Genomic DNA, 16981 nt, shown 5'->3' on the forward strand with positions numbered 1-16981 from the left:
GAGAGGCCCCGCGAGGCCGCAGGCGCAGACGCTCCCGGAGGCCTGGGCGGGCACCGGGGTCTTCGGCTGGCTTGAAGGACCCGACCCCCGGGGGAGGGGTTTGGGGTCGGTGTGGCCCAATGAACGCGCGGGTTCAGCCCAGCCTGTGGTGCCCCCGCTTTCCATCTCCTCCGGACCCGGCCCCAGAGGACAGTCTGAGAGGCCGGTGACCGCGGATCCTGGACGCGCTTCCCTCCTGCCTGTGGTTTCCCTTTATTCCCGCAGCGCCGTGAGTCCACCTTTCACTTACCGGAGCCACATCCAGAACCTTCTCCTGGGGCCACAGCGTGGGCTTGCGAGACCTGTGTGACCTCAGCTCTGCCCCTTCGGGGCTGCGGGTGAAGCCCTCAGGACACTCCGCGTGGGTTGGGCAGGTGACCGGATGAGGGACAACGTGGTGAAGTGCCCGTGCCCGACCCTCCCCTGCAGCCCACAGCAACCGTTCCCTCCTCAGCAGCCCCCGCCTGGCCGCTCTGGGCACCCCTGTTCCCTGTTCCCCAGGCCCTGGGCCCTCCCGATCTGTCTCCTCGACCCCCGGCCCCGGTCTGGCTCAGTCTGTCCACACTCTGGAATCTGGTGGGACTGGGTATGGAGGGTCTTGAGTGTCAGCAGGCCACCTGCGTCCCACCTGGTGGGTGAGAAGGGTCCCACAGGTCAGCATGGAGGGACAGTGACCCTGTCTCTTCCGCGGGAAACCAGGCAAGCTCCCCCAGGGCCCCTGCAGGGCCCCCAGCACACGCTGCCCTGGAGCATGGGGGAAGAGGCCGGGATCCTTCATTACCTGAACCCCATTTCCACACGTCACAAAACAGGATTTCCAAAATTAGAATTTATTTCAGTTTCTAAGGAATGAATCCCCGAGTGTGGCAGGAAGGACACGGCCAGCTCCTGATGCACACCTGATGTGACTCAACACTGAGTCGGGACAGACACAACCAGAGGTGACCTGGGTCCAGGCTGGGGCTGCACAGGCCGTGTCCTGGACAGCCAGGAGGGAGGCCCCGCACACAGACGGCCGCCGGGCAGGGGGCCTGAGCGGGGCAGGCCCGGCCATAGCCCATGTCCTTGGCCTTCCACATAGGTGCACACATTCTCTGCCCACAGAGGGCTAGACACCCTGGGCACCCCCTCACTCCGGGGGCTCAGGACACAGGCTTCCAGGTGAGGCTGCGCCTGGAGCCAGAGCTGATGTTTGGCTGCACACAAGCCCACTAGGGACAGACCCCAGAACACGAATTCTGTCCCCCTGGATTTAAGGCTGGTGTTTTTTGACATTTACTTCAGTTTTTCTCTTTGAAATTAAAATTACCTGAGTAAAAGATTTTGAGACATTAAAAAAGCCAAAAACACAGAATCCCTGCAGGCAGACGGCGCCGGGGAGGTGGCCGGGGCCAGGATGCCGGGGGCATGGCAGGGTTGGCTGGAGCTCAAGGGCCGGGCCTTTGTCCCAGTCTCGCCTGCCCTGGAGTCCCCAGGAGCCGCCCCTGGGCGGAAGCTCCCATGACTGGAGCACAGGAAGGCACAGTGAGGTAGGGACAGTGGCCATTGTCCCCCGCCCGCCGCCAGGGCTCAGAGGGCAGCGCACACCTCGGCTCCTCCAAGCCCCTGCCTCCTCGGAGCTGGGCGTCTTGTCCAGAGGCCGGTGAACGGCCCCTGCAGTATGGGAGGGGAGGGGCTGCCGGGAGGCCTGAGCTCAGACAGTTAAATAATCCTTTATTTGGGTGGGCTGGGGGAGGGGTGACTGGACCAGGAGGGCAGGCGAGGCCGGGCCCAGACCCCCATGGGGGGTGGCAGGGGCCTCCGGCGGGCTAGGATGCGCCTGGCACCCAGGAAGTGCCGCAGGGGCACTGGCTCCTCAGGGGCCCGAGCGGGCGGGGAGCAGTCTCCTACTTGTGCCGGGCCTCGGTCACCCTCTGCAGGCAGTACTGCGCGGCGGGCAGCGACAGGACCAGGCTCGCAGTGCGGCGGCCCATCCAGTACAGGCTGTAGCCCAGCAGACCGAAGAAGGCGGCCTTCACGGCCAACCGAGACACTCTGCCGGAGACGGATGGCGGGGGCACGCTGCGGGAGGGAGGGGGTGCTGGGCCTGGCTGGGGGTGGGCTCCCCACACCCCAGCCCCCACGTCTGGGTCACCGCCACGTGCGGTTGGCCTCCCGGGGGCTCAGCCTCCACCTGGGGGCTTGCGGGGCGGGGCTCGCGGGGTGGGGTGGGCACTCACGTCATGATCTCCTGGATGTTGAGGTCGGTGCTCCAGTTCTTCTCAATGCCAGGCACGTGGCCCATGCCCACGACGCCCACCACCACAGAGGGGACACACTTCCTGGGCTCGGCTGTGGGGAAGGACAAGGGGTCAGTACCCGCTCGGGCCTCAGCCTCACGGGCGGCCCCGTGCCCAGGGACAGCCGTCACCGTCAGAGGCCCGAGGCAACTCAAGGCGCCGGGCGGCCTGGCGCAGCATGTAGGTCAGGTAGACGTCGCGCTCCGAGACAATGGTGCGGTGCAGGTCCGGGAACTCGCCGATCATCTCAGCCATCATCTGCTCCAGCAGGTCCTTCTGCTTGCAGCGTTCCACGTCGTCCTTGCTGTGGAGAGGGTGGCTGCAGCCCCGCAGGGATGGGGCAGCGTGCTGGGGGAGGGCTGGCACCGTGGACACCAGGCAGGGACCACAGCACGTTTGTTTGGGATTTGTGGTAGACGGAAAGGGCAGGGAAGGCCTCGAGTGAGGACTGGCTGCGCTTGGACCTGCACAGGAAGGCCTGGAGCCTCCCGCAGACCACCCTGCAGGCCAGCCAGGGTCCTGGGGGCAGCCCTACCTGATGGGGTCTGACAGGAAGCACAGGCCCCAAGCCAGCCTGACCTTCTGCCAGAAGGAGAGCGCAGCGATGGCCCTCTTGAAGGTGACAGGGATGGGCCGGTCACCCAGGTGGAACTTGCAGAAAGGCACCTTGCTGGCCTGGAGCAGAGGCTGGGCGTTGGGGAGCAGTGGGAGCCCCAGACCACCCCTGTGAGCCACATCCCTGTGGTCACCCCCTACCTCACCCTGTGCCCACCTCCTTGAAGGCCTCCCTGAACTCGCCGCCCGGGGCCATGCCCAGCTGCTCGGTGATGTGCGCAGACACCTTCAGCAGCAGCATCTGCATCAGCCCCGACATGAGCCCGTTCTGCAGAGAGAGGGAGCAGGCGTCAGCGGGAGGGGTGGGGCTGCGGGGTGCGCTGGGGGAACGGCAGAACTGGGATGGCAGGCAGCACCAGCACAGAGCTCCGCCCCAGCCCCGTGCTGTGTCCTCGGCCCCCTCCCCGACAGGTGCAGGACCACCCTAGCATACAGAGGGTGGGACCAGAGCAGGGAGTGCTGGCTCAACAGTCACTTCTCAAAGGTAGCTCCCTTCAGAAAAGGCCTTCACAGGCTGGGTGCGGTGGCTCACGCCTGTAATGCCAGCACTTTTGGAGGCCGAGGCGGGCGGATCACTTGAGGTCAGGAATTCTCTCAGACCAGCCTGGCCAACATGGCGAAACCCCATCTCTACTAAAAATATAAAAATTGGCCGGGCGCGGTGGCTCAAGCCTGTAATCCCAGCACTTTGGGAGGCCGAGGCGGGTGGATCACGAGGTCAGGAGATCGAGACCATCCTGGCTAACAAGGTGAAACCCCGTCTCTACTAAAAATACAAAAAACTAGCCGGGCGTGGTGGCGGGCGCCTGTAGTCTCAGCTACTCGGGAGGCTGAGGCGGGAGAATGGCGAACCCGGGAGGTGGAGCTTGCAGTGAGCCGAGATCGGGCCACTGCACTCTAGCCTGGGCCACACAGCGAGACTCCGTCTCAAAAAAAAAAATATATATATATATATATATAAAAATTAGCCGGGTGTGGTGGTGGGCACCTGTAATCCCAGCTACCCAGGAGGCTATGGCAGAATCACTTGAACCCCAGAGGCAGAGGTTGCAGTGAGCCGAGATCACACCACTGCACTCCAGCCTGGGCGACAGAGCGAGACTGCTCCGTCTCAAAAAAAAAAAAAAAAAAGCCGGGCGCGGTGGCTCACGCCTGTAATCCCAGCACTTTGGGAGGCCGAGGCGGGCGGATCACAAGGTCAGGAGATCGAGACCACGGTGAAACCCCGTTTCTACTAAAAATACAAAAAATTAGCCGGGCGCGATGGCGGGCGCCTGTAGTCCCAGCTACTCAGGAGGCTGAGGCAGGAGAATGGCGTGAACCCGGGAGGCGGAGCTTGCAGTGAGCCGAGATGGCGCCACTGCACTCCAGCCTGGGCGACAGAGCGAGACTCTGTCTCAAAAAAAAAAAAAAAAAAAAAAAAGAAATAAAAAAGAAAAAAGATCTTCACGAGGTGGTCTTGTGCTGCACAGGGGCCGCCTTGAGCTGGCACGGACACTGGGCGCTGGGCAGGCAGGCCGGAGACGGGGCCTCGCCACTCACCTGCCTGCTGAGGCCAGCACAGCACTGCCGCTGGTGCAGACGCCAGGCCACCCACATCTTCAGCAACCACAGCCTGAGACCTACTGCCCCGGGTCTCGCCGGCCAGCTGGGGCCACAGGGGTGTCCACGCGTGGAGATGCTGCCCACAGAAGGGCAGCAAAGCCCCGGGGGCCACGCAGTGCCGGGCAATTGCTCACACCCTGCACACGCCCAGGGAAGGTCTGGGCCTGAGCCCTGGGAATGTCCCATCTGATGGAGGGCCCGTGTTTCTCCTGGGCCCAGGCCACCCTGGAGAGCCCGGGCTAACTTATCTTATCCTAAGATGTGCATGGGGCCTTGGTCTGCTGGGACCAGCTCCACCTCTGGAGGGGCTGGGGCCTGAGCTCAGCTATGCCTGTGACCAACCCTGGTAGAAACCCAGACACCAGGGACAGCGAGCCTCCGCCGGGAGGGGACAGGTGAATCGGACACCTGGTGTCTCCCAGACCCTGCCCCACACCCCCTTCCCTCTGTGATGCCGCAGCACTGAGCACCACAGCACTGCCGAATTCTATGCCCCTTCGAGATCACTGGGCCCCAGGCTCTGGTGGGGAGGCTATCTGGCACTGGGCCCTGGCTGGACTGGGGACTGCCCTTTACAAGATGGCCCACAGAAGTCCGTGGTGACTTCCCTCACCTGGAGAAATTAAAAAATGAAAGGCAGGTGCCAAATGTTTAGGGACGTTTCTACAAGATCTCATTACAATTGTTTCCTTTGAACAGGGGGAAGGCAAACTGACTAGGGCTGGAGTCAGGTATCCCTTTGAAAACACAAAGATCAGCCGGGCATGGTGGCTCATGCCTGTAATCCCAACACTGGGGGCCGAGGTGGGTGGATTGCCTGAGCTCAGGAGTTTGAGATGAGCCTGGGCAAAATGGCAAAATCCCATCTCTACTAAAAATACAAAAAATTAGCCGGGTGTGGTGGCGGGCACCTGTAATCCCAGCTACCCAGGAAGCCGAGGCAGGAGAATCGCTAGAACCCAGGAGGCGAAGGTTGCAGTGAGCTGAGATTGCACCACTGCATTCCAGCCTAGACAACAGAGCAAGACTCTGTCTTTAAAAAAAAACAAAACAAACAAAAACGAAAACACAAAGAGCAATGAGAAAGTCCTGCCTCAGCAGTCACTGCAAGGCTGGAGAAGTGGGGACAGGAGGAGCCCTGAGCCCCACCCACTTTGGGGCCTGGGTGCGGTACCTGGGGGGCCAGCCTTGCAGTGAGACCTGACCCGTCCCCAGCGAAGGCTCAGCAGCCCAGTCCTCGGGCGACCAGCCCCAGCCTCAGCTTGGAGAGCCACCCGTTTCCCCCTCCCTTGCCTGAAACCGGGTAATGGAGCCTCTTACCTTTCTCCTGCCCCAGGGGAGGTCCCCAACCCGGTGATCCCCAGGGCGGGCCAGGCACAGCCACACTGACTGGGGCCATGGGCCGTGGGAGGAACCTGGGCAACAGGCGCACAGGTGGCTTTGACCCCGACCCCGACCCCGACCCGCGGCTGCGCACCTGCCTCACGGCCTGCTGCAGCTTCTCCAGGCTGAGCTCCTGCGCCTCCCGCAGCAGCGTGCTCTCATCCATCTTCAGCATGGACACACGGTACTGGCAGAGCTCCACGACCACCACGTCAGGCTGCACCTCCCGGATGGTCTGCAACAGCCGCAGGCCACGCCTTGTGAACATGGCCAGCTCCCTGCCCCTCAGCACAGCTGACACCAGCACCAGGGGCCCCATCCCAGGGGCAGCCCGCTGCTGCAGTGACAGCTCGATTCTTCAAGCAACAAGAGAGGAAGCTGTGAAGCTTGTTCACTTGTCAAGTGGGAAGACGCACGAGGCTGTTATGGCTCCCAGGCAGGAAGCCCACCGCGCCACTCCCAGGGACCACAGAGTGTTGAAGCAGATGGCCTGCGGTGCACACACACGGGCACACGGGCCCTGCCACGAGGTCCCTTTGATTGCAGGACACAGGAGCTTACACCAACCCGCGTCCGGGCTGTGGCGGGCGGTGGCACTCACCTTCACGACATCCCTCTTGCTGTCGTCGCTGAAGTGGGCTGTCCCCACCACATACACCCTGCTCCCATCTTCAGCCACCAGCTGGGTCACAGTGCGCGGCAGGTTGGGCTGCTGACGCCGCCGCTTTAGCTTCATCTCCAGGAGCAGATTGAAGGCGTCCACGTCAGCTGCAATAGCAGCACAGGCCGTTGTGGGACCGGGCCCACCCAGGGACACCGCCAGGCCCACCCCAGGGACACCGCCGGGCCCACCCAGGGACACCACCAGGCCCGCTGGCAGCCTGGGCTCCGGAACCCTCCTGGGTTCTGAGAATCAAACAGGTGCAGAGCACACGCCCCCTGGCGAGCATCACACGCCACATGCTTGGCCTGCCCGGTGATGGAGACACCAGCTACCAACTCTGTGAGCTGGATGCCGTCGAGAAGCCAGGGCCTCAGGAGTCCTGTGCCCCATACACCCCGTGAGGGCGACCCTGGGGGCTGCTGTAGATGACGCGTGGTGTGGGGGACAGTGGGGGGTGGGTGCTGCAGGGGGCTTAGCTAGGGGAGGGGCTCTGAGGCAAAGCAGGCCCCCCACCCCACTCAGGAGGGACAGGCTGAGGCCACAGCAAGGAGGGACTCCCATGCCGCTCACACTACTTGTGCTCAAGAGCCCCTCCAGGGGCCGGCCTGTGCTGTTGGCAGCCCCTCCAAGAGGCTCCACTGTCAGGCAGGGCCCAGGAGCAGCTGCTGTTGGGGGGCAGGTCTGCCCTCTGGAGCACCAGGCCCAGCAGCACTTACCCCAGGTCTCAGCCAGGACCCTGCTCACCACAAGCTCCAAGCCCCTAGCAGCGGTTGGCTGCCTCCCCCTCCTCCTTGACTCAACAGCCCAACATGGGGGAACGTGCCAGGGCCCTGAAGGAGACATACACAGGTTCTGGGGGTCCCCAGAAAGCACCCTGGGCACCGGCTCTGAAGCCTCCGACGACACAACAGGTTCCACGTTGGCCTGCAGGCGGAAGGGAGAGTTCAAGTCAGGGTCCATGCACCCCAGAAAGCCAGGGCTCCGTGGCAATTCCACGGACCACGTACCCTGGAAAGGGCCCTGTGGCCGCTCCGTGGACCACACACCCTGAAAAGCAGGGTCCGTGGCTGCTCCATGGAGCCTAGGCCCCTTGCTGCTTGGCTGTCACTGGCATGGCTGCCATCAAGCTAGGCAGACAGGGCCACCAGCCGCCTCAGCCCAGGGCCCCTCTCCCTCGGAGGTGCCTCCTGCCTGACCCTGGAGAGCCCTGTGAAGATCACCTTTGCAGAACAGCAGCCAGGGACCGACCCCAAGAACCCACACAGTGGGGAGGTCCCCCACCCCTGCCTCTGTGCATCCAGCCCAGCCTCTACCTCACCTCATTCGGTGGCTGCTGCTCCTCCCCGTCCATGGCTGGGCGGCGGCTTCTTGCACGGGTGGGGAGCCTGAGGAGAGGCATGAGAGGCGGAGTTTCCACCTGGAGCCCCAGGCCTGGCTCAGGACTCACTGCGTAGTGCTCTGTCAGTCTAGAACCATCTGTTGGGCGGGACTGGGGGCTCCTTTCCCCATATCCCCAAACGCCTCCTGCCCATCAAAGGCTACTGAGGTCCAGGGTGCATTCAGGTCAGGCCCGGGTGGGGAACAGCCAGCAGGTCCCCGGGGACCCACCATAAGCAAAATGCAGATGGGCTAGGGCGGGCTGCTGGTGCTCAGGCCTCATTCAGAACAGGGCCAGAGCTGCCCAACCTTCACCGCGGCATGGCGGGCAGACACAGGAAGGCGGCCCTGGGGTCCGTGCCTGATCTCAGGACACAGAACACAGCTTCTGACACGTGGCAAAGACCCCAGGGCCTTTGTACAAAAGCCACTTCCCCTTTCGGTAACTACAGCCCAGGCAACGTCATCAGAGTCAGTACAGACAGAGGAATCCACAAAGCACACAGTTCAACGTGTTTGGAGCCAAGACCTTCTCTCCCAGATTAAGAGACAAACATGGTGTGGAAGGAACCATGGCAGAAACTCGGACAGGCTGGGGCAGCCATGCGAGGGGGCTGCCCCGACGTGTCACAGCTCCCCACAGACCCTCAGAGAGAAACCAGGAGCTCAGGCTGGGGGCCCAGGAGCCTAAGGAAGAGAAAGAAAACAGCCAGGCGCCTGTAGCACCAGAGGCACATGCCGGCCAAGACCCATGGTGCCCCTTGAGGTGGGGGCAGGGACCAGCAGGTTGTCCTGAGACCGGCCACGGAACGCCAGGAGCGACTGACAAAGTCAATGGCTCATGCATGTCCTGGCAGATGGATGTGTCGCCAGGCAGAATCATTAAAATATCCAAAACAGGCCAGGCAGGGTGGCTCACACCTGTAATCCTAGCACTTTGGGAGGCCAAGGTGGGCGGATTGCCTGAGCTCAGGAGTTCGAGACCAGCCTGGCCAACACAGACCATCCTGGTGAAACCAAGTCTCTACTAAAAATACACAAATTAACCAGGTGTGGTGGTGCATGCCTGTAATCCCAGCTACTGGGGAGGCTGATGCAGGAGAATCGCTCTGAACCTGGGAGGCAGAGGTTGCAGTGAGCTGAGATCATGTCACTACATTCCGGCCTGGGTGACAAAGGGAGACTCTGTCTCAAGAGAAAAAAAAAAAAGTGAAAAAAAAAAAGAGCCGTTGGGAGCTATTCTGAACTGTCTAGTCTTGCAAGGCATTGTGGTTTTGTCTTGAAGTGTCTGCGTCAGTCAGAGACGAGCGTCTGTGGAGGACACAACGGGCTTGTATTGCTTCAGAAGGGGCCACTGCCAGGTTCTGCTCTGATGCCTGTGTGCATCTGGGGTCATTCTCGTATCACTACTGCTGCCCACTTCTCAGAACTCATAAGAAAAAGGAACAACGAGTAATAAGATGCTACGTGAGGTTCCTTTCCTCTGCAAACCCTGCTGGCACACAGCCGCAAGCACAGACCCCGGCCCCAGCCAGGACTCACGGACCCAGCTGGGTCCCGGCCACGCATGTCCGAGTTAAGATGCCTCCAAGCTCAGGTGTCCTCACCTGTGAACAGGAAGGAGCTCTCCGTGCAGTGTCTAGGAGGGCAGTCGGGGGGGGGGTGGCAGGGACAGTTCTGAGCAGGGGAAGGGGCCTCAGTGCAACCAGAGGCCCCATCTGAAGCTGACCAAGAAGAGGGCAGCCCACCCTGAGGACAGCCAGGACTTCTGGAAGAGGAACTGGCCTGGTTTGGGGCAGGTGGTGCAATGGGGCCGTGGTCAGGGGAGGTCAGCTGAGACTAAAGAGACAGCTGATAAACACCAGGCTGGCCTGGGAACCCAGTCCTCATGCCCCCGGGGGCCTTGAGCCTCTGCAGAGGGCAAGGAGAGCCCACCCCACAGGCTCCCCTCTAGGGCCGTGCGGCCTTGGCAGGGGGTCCCACTCCTTTCCACCTGGGTTTGAGTCTGGACCCAACCCTGGCCTGGGCGTCTTAATGGTTGGCATATCCAGGAAGTGCTGCTGGCACTGGTCGGAGCAAAGGCCTCGGCAGCTTGGGCCGCCTCCTTCCCCTTTTGCAGATGAAAGATACAAAACCGGCTGGAAGCTGTTGTGAGCAGCTGCCAGGCCAGCTGGCCCAGACAAGCACCCGGTCCGGGGGATGGCCACCTCCCTGGGTCCAGCTGCACATGGAAGTTGGGACTCTTACGAGCACGGGGGAGCACTAGGCTGGAGTCTGGGAGGCAGTTTCTTAGGAGCGCGGGGGAAACTCACACACGGAAGTCGGGACTCTGAGAGCAGCGCAAGGCTGCCAGCACGCACGCACGGGGGAAACTCCTTAAAGAAACTCTTGTGCAGCCAGTGGGAGGCTGCCTCGGCCCAGCCAACGGGAGGCGCCCACGTTGCCACAGCCCTTCCCCCATGGGTGTGGCAGCCCCAGGTCTGCGGTCAGCCCCCGCCCTCCACCCAGCCTGGCCAGACCCGCCTCTGAGGCCGGTCCAGGGTGCGCCTGTGGCCATGGACAGGGCAGGATCTCAGTTGCAGCAGCAGGCGCTGGTCCTGACCCCAGTCGTGCCACGGGGTGGGCGTGCACAGGTCTCCTGTCGGGGCGGGCAGAGAAGCCTTCCTGGCCGGCAGCCAAGCCTTGAGCAGGACGATGTCAGCGCCACCAGAGGCAGTGCCAGCCCCCAGCCCTGGCCCCTGAAGCCTCTCAGCAGAGGCGTGCTGCCCGCAGGGGGCCAGGCGGAAGGTCACTGAGGCCCCTCCAGCACCTAAAGCCCGTGATTCTGGGGGACATATCTGGCAGCCCCCCTCACAGTCCCAGCACTCTCTTTCCCTCCTCGCTGAGGCCCCTGGAAGCTCTAGGGTGTGATTTCAGGTCACCAGCCCTCCTCCCTCTAGCCTGCTCCAGGCAGCCGTGCTCTTAGACATTTACAGCTGGGCCCAAAGCCTCTCCCAGCTGCCTGGTGGTAAGCAAAGGGCCCTGGCCCGAAAGCCACAGATGCTGGGCCTGGACTCTGAAGTGTCTTCAGAGGCAATGTCTGAAGAACCACCCACCTGGATCCCACCCCTACAACCTCTGGGTCCCAGCAGAGCCATCACCTGGGGTCCGGCCAGCGCACACGGGAGCCCCCTCTGGGTCTCAGCAGAGCATCACCTGGGGTCCGGCCAGCGCACACTGCAGCCCCCTCTGGGTCCCAGCAGAGCATCACCTGGGGTCCGGCCACTCTCCTTCCCAAATCCCCAGTGCTGACACTGCCCCAGCGAGCCTCACAGCGGCTTCTGGCCTTGTTACCCGTGAGGCCAACCCGCTGGGAGGCAGTGCAGCCTGGAAGGAAGCCAGACGCTTCTATCAGACCAGCTGTGCTTCACTCTCCCTGCCCCGCACAGATGTCCACCGACCAGGACTGGGGTGGGTGCTGAACACGATTTGTGGGAGATGCCTCCTGAGCACGGGTAGCTGGCAGACAGGGTCCTCGGATCTCAGACCCCAGCGCTGCCCTGGGCAGGATGCTTCAAACGAGCCTCCGGTTAAGGCGGGAACTTGCCTCCAGGGTCAGCATCCCACCTGTCCCACACAGGTGGCCCTCTCTTGGCTGCAAGCACAAGCCACATGCAGACGCTGCTTTAGCAGTCGGCCTCAGCCTCTGAGCTTCTCTGCCACAGCATGATCTGTCCCAAAGGCAAAGAACAGGGTGGAGACCCACAGGGCAAGAAAAGACTCAGCAGCCTGATTTCAGGAGACCCTAGACACTGCCTCTGAAGACACTTGTTCTCCAAGGGCTGTTCCTCATCCGTGAAAAGCGGTATCTGGCTTTGGAAACCATGATCCTCTGTGCAGACGAAGCCTCTGAGAGTTCCCAGCAGCCCAGGAGGACATCTGTTGTGCGCGAGAAAAGCCCTAGACACAAAATCAGAGCAGCATCTATAGTCCTTTGGCATCAGAGAAGGCTGTTTGCATCCAATGTCCCACAGGGTGTCTGTCCCAGGATGTGACATCCAGTCCCAGGCTGTTTGCATCCAATGTCCTGCAGCGTCAGGCTCCACAGATGCCTCAGACGGCACATCCCACCTGCCTGCTCAGGCCCCACTGCTACAGACTGAACTGTGTCCCCAAAAACCCACAGGTTAGAGCCCTAACTCCCACTATGAAGGTATTAGAAGGTGGGGCCTCCGGGAGGTGATCAGGTTCAGATGAGGTCATAAGTGCAAAGCCCCGGTGACGGGGTTAGTACTCCTGGAAAAGACACCACAGAGCTCTCGCTCCCCGAGGTGAGAACGCCGCAAGAGGGCCCGTCTACAAGCCAGGAGGCTGGATGGCAACCAGTGACCTTTGACCTGGGACGTCCAGCCCCTAGAACTCTGAGAAAATTAATTTCTGTTAAGTTTTTTCCCAGCACCAGTGAGGCACGGTGGGAGAACACTACTCGCCCACAGCCCCAGCTACTCAGGAGAGGCTGAGGTAGGAGAATTGTCTGAGGTCTGGAGTTTAAGACCAGCCTGGGCAACTTAGCGAGATCTCATTTTCTTTTTTTTTGTTTGAGATAGAGTGTCACTCTGTCAGGCTGGAGTGCCACAGCATGATCTCAGCTCACTGCAATCTCCCCCACCCCGGGGGTCCAAGCGATTCTCCTGCCTCAGCCTCCTGAGTAGCTGGGATTACAGGCGCGCGCCACCACACCCAGCTAATTTTTGTATTTTTAGTAGAGATAGGGTTTCACCATTTTGGCCAGGCCAGTGTTGAACTCCTGACCTCCTGATCCACCTGCCGCAGCCTCCCAAAGTGCTGGGATTACAGGCATGAGCCACCGCGCCAGGCCGAGACCTCATTTTTGTTTTTGTTTTTGAGACAGAGTCACACTCTGTTGCCCAGGCTGGAGTGCAGTGGCGTGATCTCAACCTCTGCCTCCCGGGTTCGAGTGATTCTCCTGCCTCAGCCACCCAAGTAGCTGGGATTACAGGCACCTACCACCACGTCTGGCTAATTTTTGTATTTTTAGTAGAGATGGGGTTTTGCCATATTGGCCAGGCTGGTCTTGAACTCCTGACCTCAGGCGATCCACCCGCCTCAGCCTCCCAAAGTGCTGGGATTACAGGTGTGAGCCACCACACCCAGCCTGTTTTTTTTTGTTTTTCTTTTGAGATGGAGTCTCGCTCTGTTGCCCAGGCTGGAGTGGGTACGATCTCGGCTCACTGCAAGCTCCGCCTCCTGAGTTCATACCATTCTCCTGCCTCAGCCTCCTGAGTAGCTGGGACTACAGGTGCTTGCCACCATGCCGACTAATTTTTTGTATTTTTTAGCAGAGACGGGGTTTCACCATGTTAGCCAGGATGGTCTCGATCTCCTGACCTTGTGATCTGCCAGCCTCGGCCTCCCAAAGTGCTGAGATTACAGGCGTACACCAACACACCCAGCCCAGCCTATTGTTTTTTTAAAGTTTCCTGGTCTGTGATGTTTTGTTACAGCAGCCAGAGCTAAGACACCCATCCTATCCCCTTCACCCTACTAGAAACTGCCTCCCAGACTCCAGCCTAGCTTCCTAGTGCAGACCAAAAGCTAGCTAGCACCAAATGCAGTTCCCAGAAAAAACCCATCTCTCAACCAACCCACTAGACCGGCTCAGAAAGCCCAGGTTCCAAACTGGTCAGACCTGGGGGTTGCAGAAATGACAAACTTGGAGGGACCAGGGTGTGGCCCAGAGCTCTGACCTCCCCTGCTTCCCATTTCTGAGGCTGGCGCCTTTGGCCACAGGAAACCTCTCCCGGGTCTGGTGGGACCGCTTCACGCAGGTGTGGCAGAGCTGGGAGACGGGAAACGCACCTGAGCCAGAACCCGAGGCCTCCTCGCCAGCACACCTGGCAGCCCCCAACCTCCGGGACCTGGTCACAGCCAACGCACAGCCCCCACACTGACCACCATGCAGGGGGCCCCACAGGCTCCTGCCACCCACCCACCCTGCCAGGCCCCCTCCTCGGACCCCACAGCATCACGGCCTCCGGCGAGGCTGGCCAGCGGCCCCAGCAGTCACACTGCAGGGGCGGCGGCAGCAAGCGGGGAGCAGAGACACACAGGGCAGTGAGCCTGGCGGCCTGCACAGCCTCTTTAGGGACCTAAAAGCTAGGAGGCGTCCATCTGGAGGCTACCGAGGCTGCGGGAGTCCCGCAGGGACCTCAGCACCCTCGCAAGTTCCTGGTTGTTTCTGGGACGCCAGTGCCCAGACAGCTCCCACTCCATTTTTCTTGTAAGAGTTTTGAAAAAGACACACGGCAGCTTCACGGTAGCTCAGTTACAAAGACCTTTTAAGTTTGGGCTGAGCACAGCGGGGGACGATCTGGCGTCCACTTCGCCCATATGGGAACCCCGCTCTGCTCCACTTGAAGGGCAAAGGCACCTACAGAGGAGCGAAGCCCCAGGTTTCAGCGGGGCCGGAGGGACAACGGGGGTCCGGGGCCTCACGCTTGGCCTCCTCCAGCACCCCCAGAGACCCGCAGGCCTGGGCCGCCTTCCTCCACTCTCACCTCGGCCGGCTCCACCGCAGGCGGGAGGCGGGGATGGTTGGGGCCCTCCCGACCCGCGAGGACCCCGGGACTAGAGGTCCGACCCGCGCCCTCCCGCGAGGCCGCAGCTGACCCTCCCGGCCCCAGCCCTGGGGGCTCCGCTCCTGGGCAGCGTCGCTCCAGGCAGCGGTGGCGGGGAACGCTCGGGGCCTGCTCCCACCCCAAACCTGACCCGGGCCTGACCCCCAGACCTGCTCCCCCGGCTCCGAAACCTGACCCCGGCCTGGCCCCCACGACCTGCTACCCTGGCCCCCAAACCTGACCCGGGTCCGGCCCCCCACGACCCTGCTCCACCGGCCCCAAACCCTGAACCTGACCCGGGCCTGACCCCCACGACCTGCTCCCCCGGCCCCAAAACCTGAACCTGACCTGGGCCTGACCCCCACGACCTGCTACCCCGGCCCCAAAACCTGACCCGGGCCTGACCCCCCCGGCCCCTACCCCCCGACTCGGGCTGGCTCCTCCCGCCCCCCACAGTCACCCCACGGCCCTGACCCGGGCCCGCCCCCCGCCCGGTGCCGGGCCCCGTCCTCACGCACGCGCTGTCCGCGCCGCGCGGCGTACCAAGGCGAGGCAGCGGCGCTCCTCAGCCGGCCTCCATGCGGCGCGGGACCTCAACGGACGGGGCGGGCTGGGGCCGAGGGGCGGGGCGGGGCGGACGGGCCAAGGGCGCCGGCGGCCGCGCGGCATGCCGGGAAAGGTAGTCCCACGCGCTTCCCGCTTGGCCCCGGCCTGCGACTGCGGACTACACTTCCCAAGGGGCCGCGCGCGAGGCCCCGCCCCGCCCCGGCGCCCCCGGGTCCTAAGGTGCACCGGCACGCACTAGAGAGGGAGGGTTCGAGTCCCGCCGTGGCCACGGCCTTGCGAGGCGCGCTCACATTCTCTGGTCGCAGCTCCCAAGCTGTGAAATGGGGACAATGCTCGCACGGCGTCCACAGGGTGGTTTTGAGTCGAATGATATTGAAATGTAACTGTTTTGTGAGTCGTCAGTCCCACACGAAAGAGCCGATAGTGGGACGCGAGGAGCCGAGAACACGGGATCCGGGAACGCGCCGACAGGGCCTCGGCCCGACCCCCTCCCCTCTGGGGATCGGCCTAGTCCATCCTCCGGGAGTCAGCCCAGAGCCGTCCCTGACCCGGGACTCATGCCTCAGCGGGACCTCAGCCTTGCCGCAGGTTGGGGCACCCCGGGGAGGTCGGGCCCCAGGGGCCCCGCAGCCAGCCCGGCGTAGAACCGGGACCGGGCGGGAGTCTTAGGGCAGGCCGACCCCCGGCCTCATGGACCCTGACGCGCGGTCACTTCCGATCGTCCCGAGGGCCCCAGCGGGACCCGGCTGGCCGCGGCCACCCCGACGCTAGACCCTCGCTGTGCGCCTTCCGCCCCGAGGGCAGGGAGAGACTGCCTGGCCCCACCCGCCGCGCCCCTCCTGCCCGGGCTCCTGTCCCCCTTGCTGCACCCAGCCTCTCCCAGGGCGGCCAGGGCCCGGTGGCCAAGTTGCTGCGCGCTTCGGGGAACGGCGCGGACTGGGGGCTGGGCGTAGTGAGGGTCCCGGGCCCTTCGCCGCCGCATGCAGACGACTCGCTGCCAGCCAGCTGCTGCGCCGTCCGCCTGCCCCGCTCGCCTGCAATGGTCAGACCGCGCATCCCGGGTCCACGACTTCCTCCTCCACGACCCCGGCTTCTTGGCTGACCTGGCGCTGGCGCTGGCGCTGGGCTTAGTGCAGGCGTGGGCGTGGCGATGGTTTGCCTGCGGGCTGCATGCGCGGCCCCCACAGCCAGCTCCCCGAAGCTCTGCACCCACATCTACCGCGCTGACCCAGCCCAGGGATCAGGTCCTTGGAGCGGGGCCTGCCCTGGGGCCAGGACTCCAGTCACCAGGGAAGGGCTGCTGTGTCTTCCTGCCAGGCACTGATGAGTTAGTTGGGGAAAGGGGCCAGGTGGGGCCCAGCTGGGGAACCCTTTAGAAGAGGGAGGAGGGCGCACCTCTCTACTAGTGCCCTGGGACCAGCTACTCTCTGGAGCTAGGGTAAGGACCTCAGTGACGGCTGCCCCGCGCAGGAACCTGCAGCGAGCCTGGAAGGCTGACCCAACAGGCCTGGGATTGTGGGAGTCCAACGCAGCGCCCGGGTCCGGTCTGGGTCTGCCTGAGGCGGTCCACCAGGACTCCGTGCTGGGGAGCCTGCTTCCTTCCAGGCTCCAGGAAGGGAGGCCCCGGCCCCAGCCCCAGGTTCTGAGGAGCTACCACCGCTCGGGTGGCCTGCAGGGGTCCCCTCAGGTCCCCAGTCCTGAGTCTGCGGGTGGTCCTCCCGGGGTCCCGCGGGTGGGTGAAAATGACTGTCCACACAGCAGCAGGCTGGGCTCCCTCCAGCAGTCTGGGCTGGCTGCCCACTGAACTCTCTTACACAAGAGGCTCCGCCCCCTCC

The 16981-nt window shown here is 62.9% G+C and overlaps 1 protein-coding gene across 18 annotated transcripts; it reads right to left on the bottom strand.

The window, feature by feature from the left end:
* Nucleotides 1-853: 853 nt before the first annotated feature.
* Nucleotides 854-16948, bottom strand: TRABD (TraB domain containing). Of its 18 annotated transcripts, none has more exons than XM_074003475.1 (11): nt 15123-15181; nt 11103-11901; nt 7904-7970; nt 7431-7509; nt 6523-6689; nt 6016-6156; nt 3091-3201; nt 2854-2993; nt 2450-2622; nt 2259-2370; nt 854-2100 (listed from the first exon to the last, which is right to left on the bottom strand). In XM_074003475.1, the coding sequence occupies exons 2-11, from the start codon at nt 11207-11209 to the stop codon at nt 1926-1928; spliced, it is 1272 nt and encodes a 423-aa protein (XP_073859576.1). In that variant the 5' UTR covers nt 11210-11901; nt 15123-15181; the 3' UTR covers nt 854-1925. The 18 variants fall into 18 exon arrangements, with proteins under 18 accessions (XP_073859576.1, XP_045219319.2, XP_073859577.1 ...); XM_045363384.2 differs by having other exon boundaries at nt 2450-2637; XM_074003476.1 differs by having other exon boundaries at nt 15098-15181.
* Nucleotides 16949-16981: the final 33 nt, after the last annotated feature.

This window comes from Macaca fascicularis, chromosome 10, assembly GCF_037993035.2.
Source record: "Macaca fascicularis isolate 582-1 chromosome 10, T2T-MFA8v1.1".
In the NCBI taxonomy this organism is placed as follows: domain Eukaryota; kingdom Metazoa; phylum Chordata; class Mammalia; order Primates; family Cercopithecidae; genus Macaca; species Macaca fascicularis.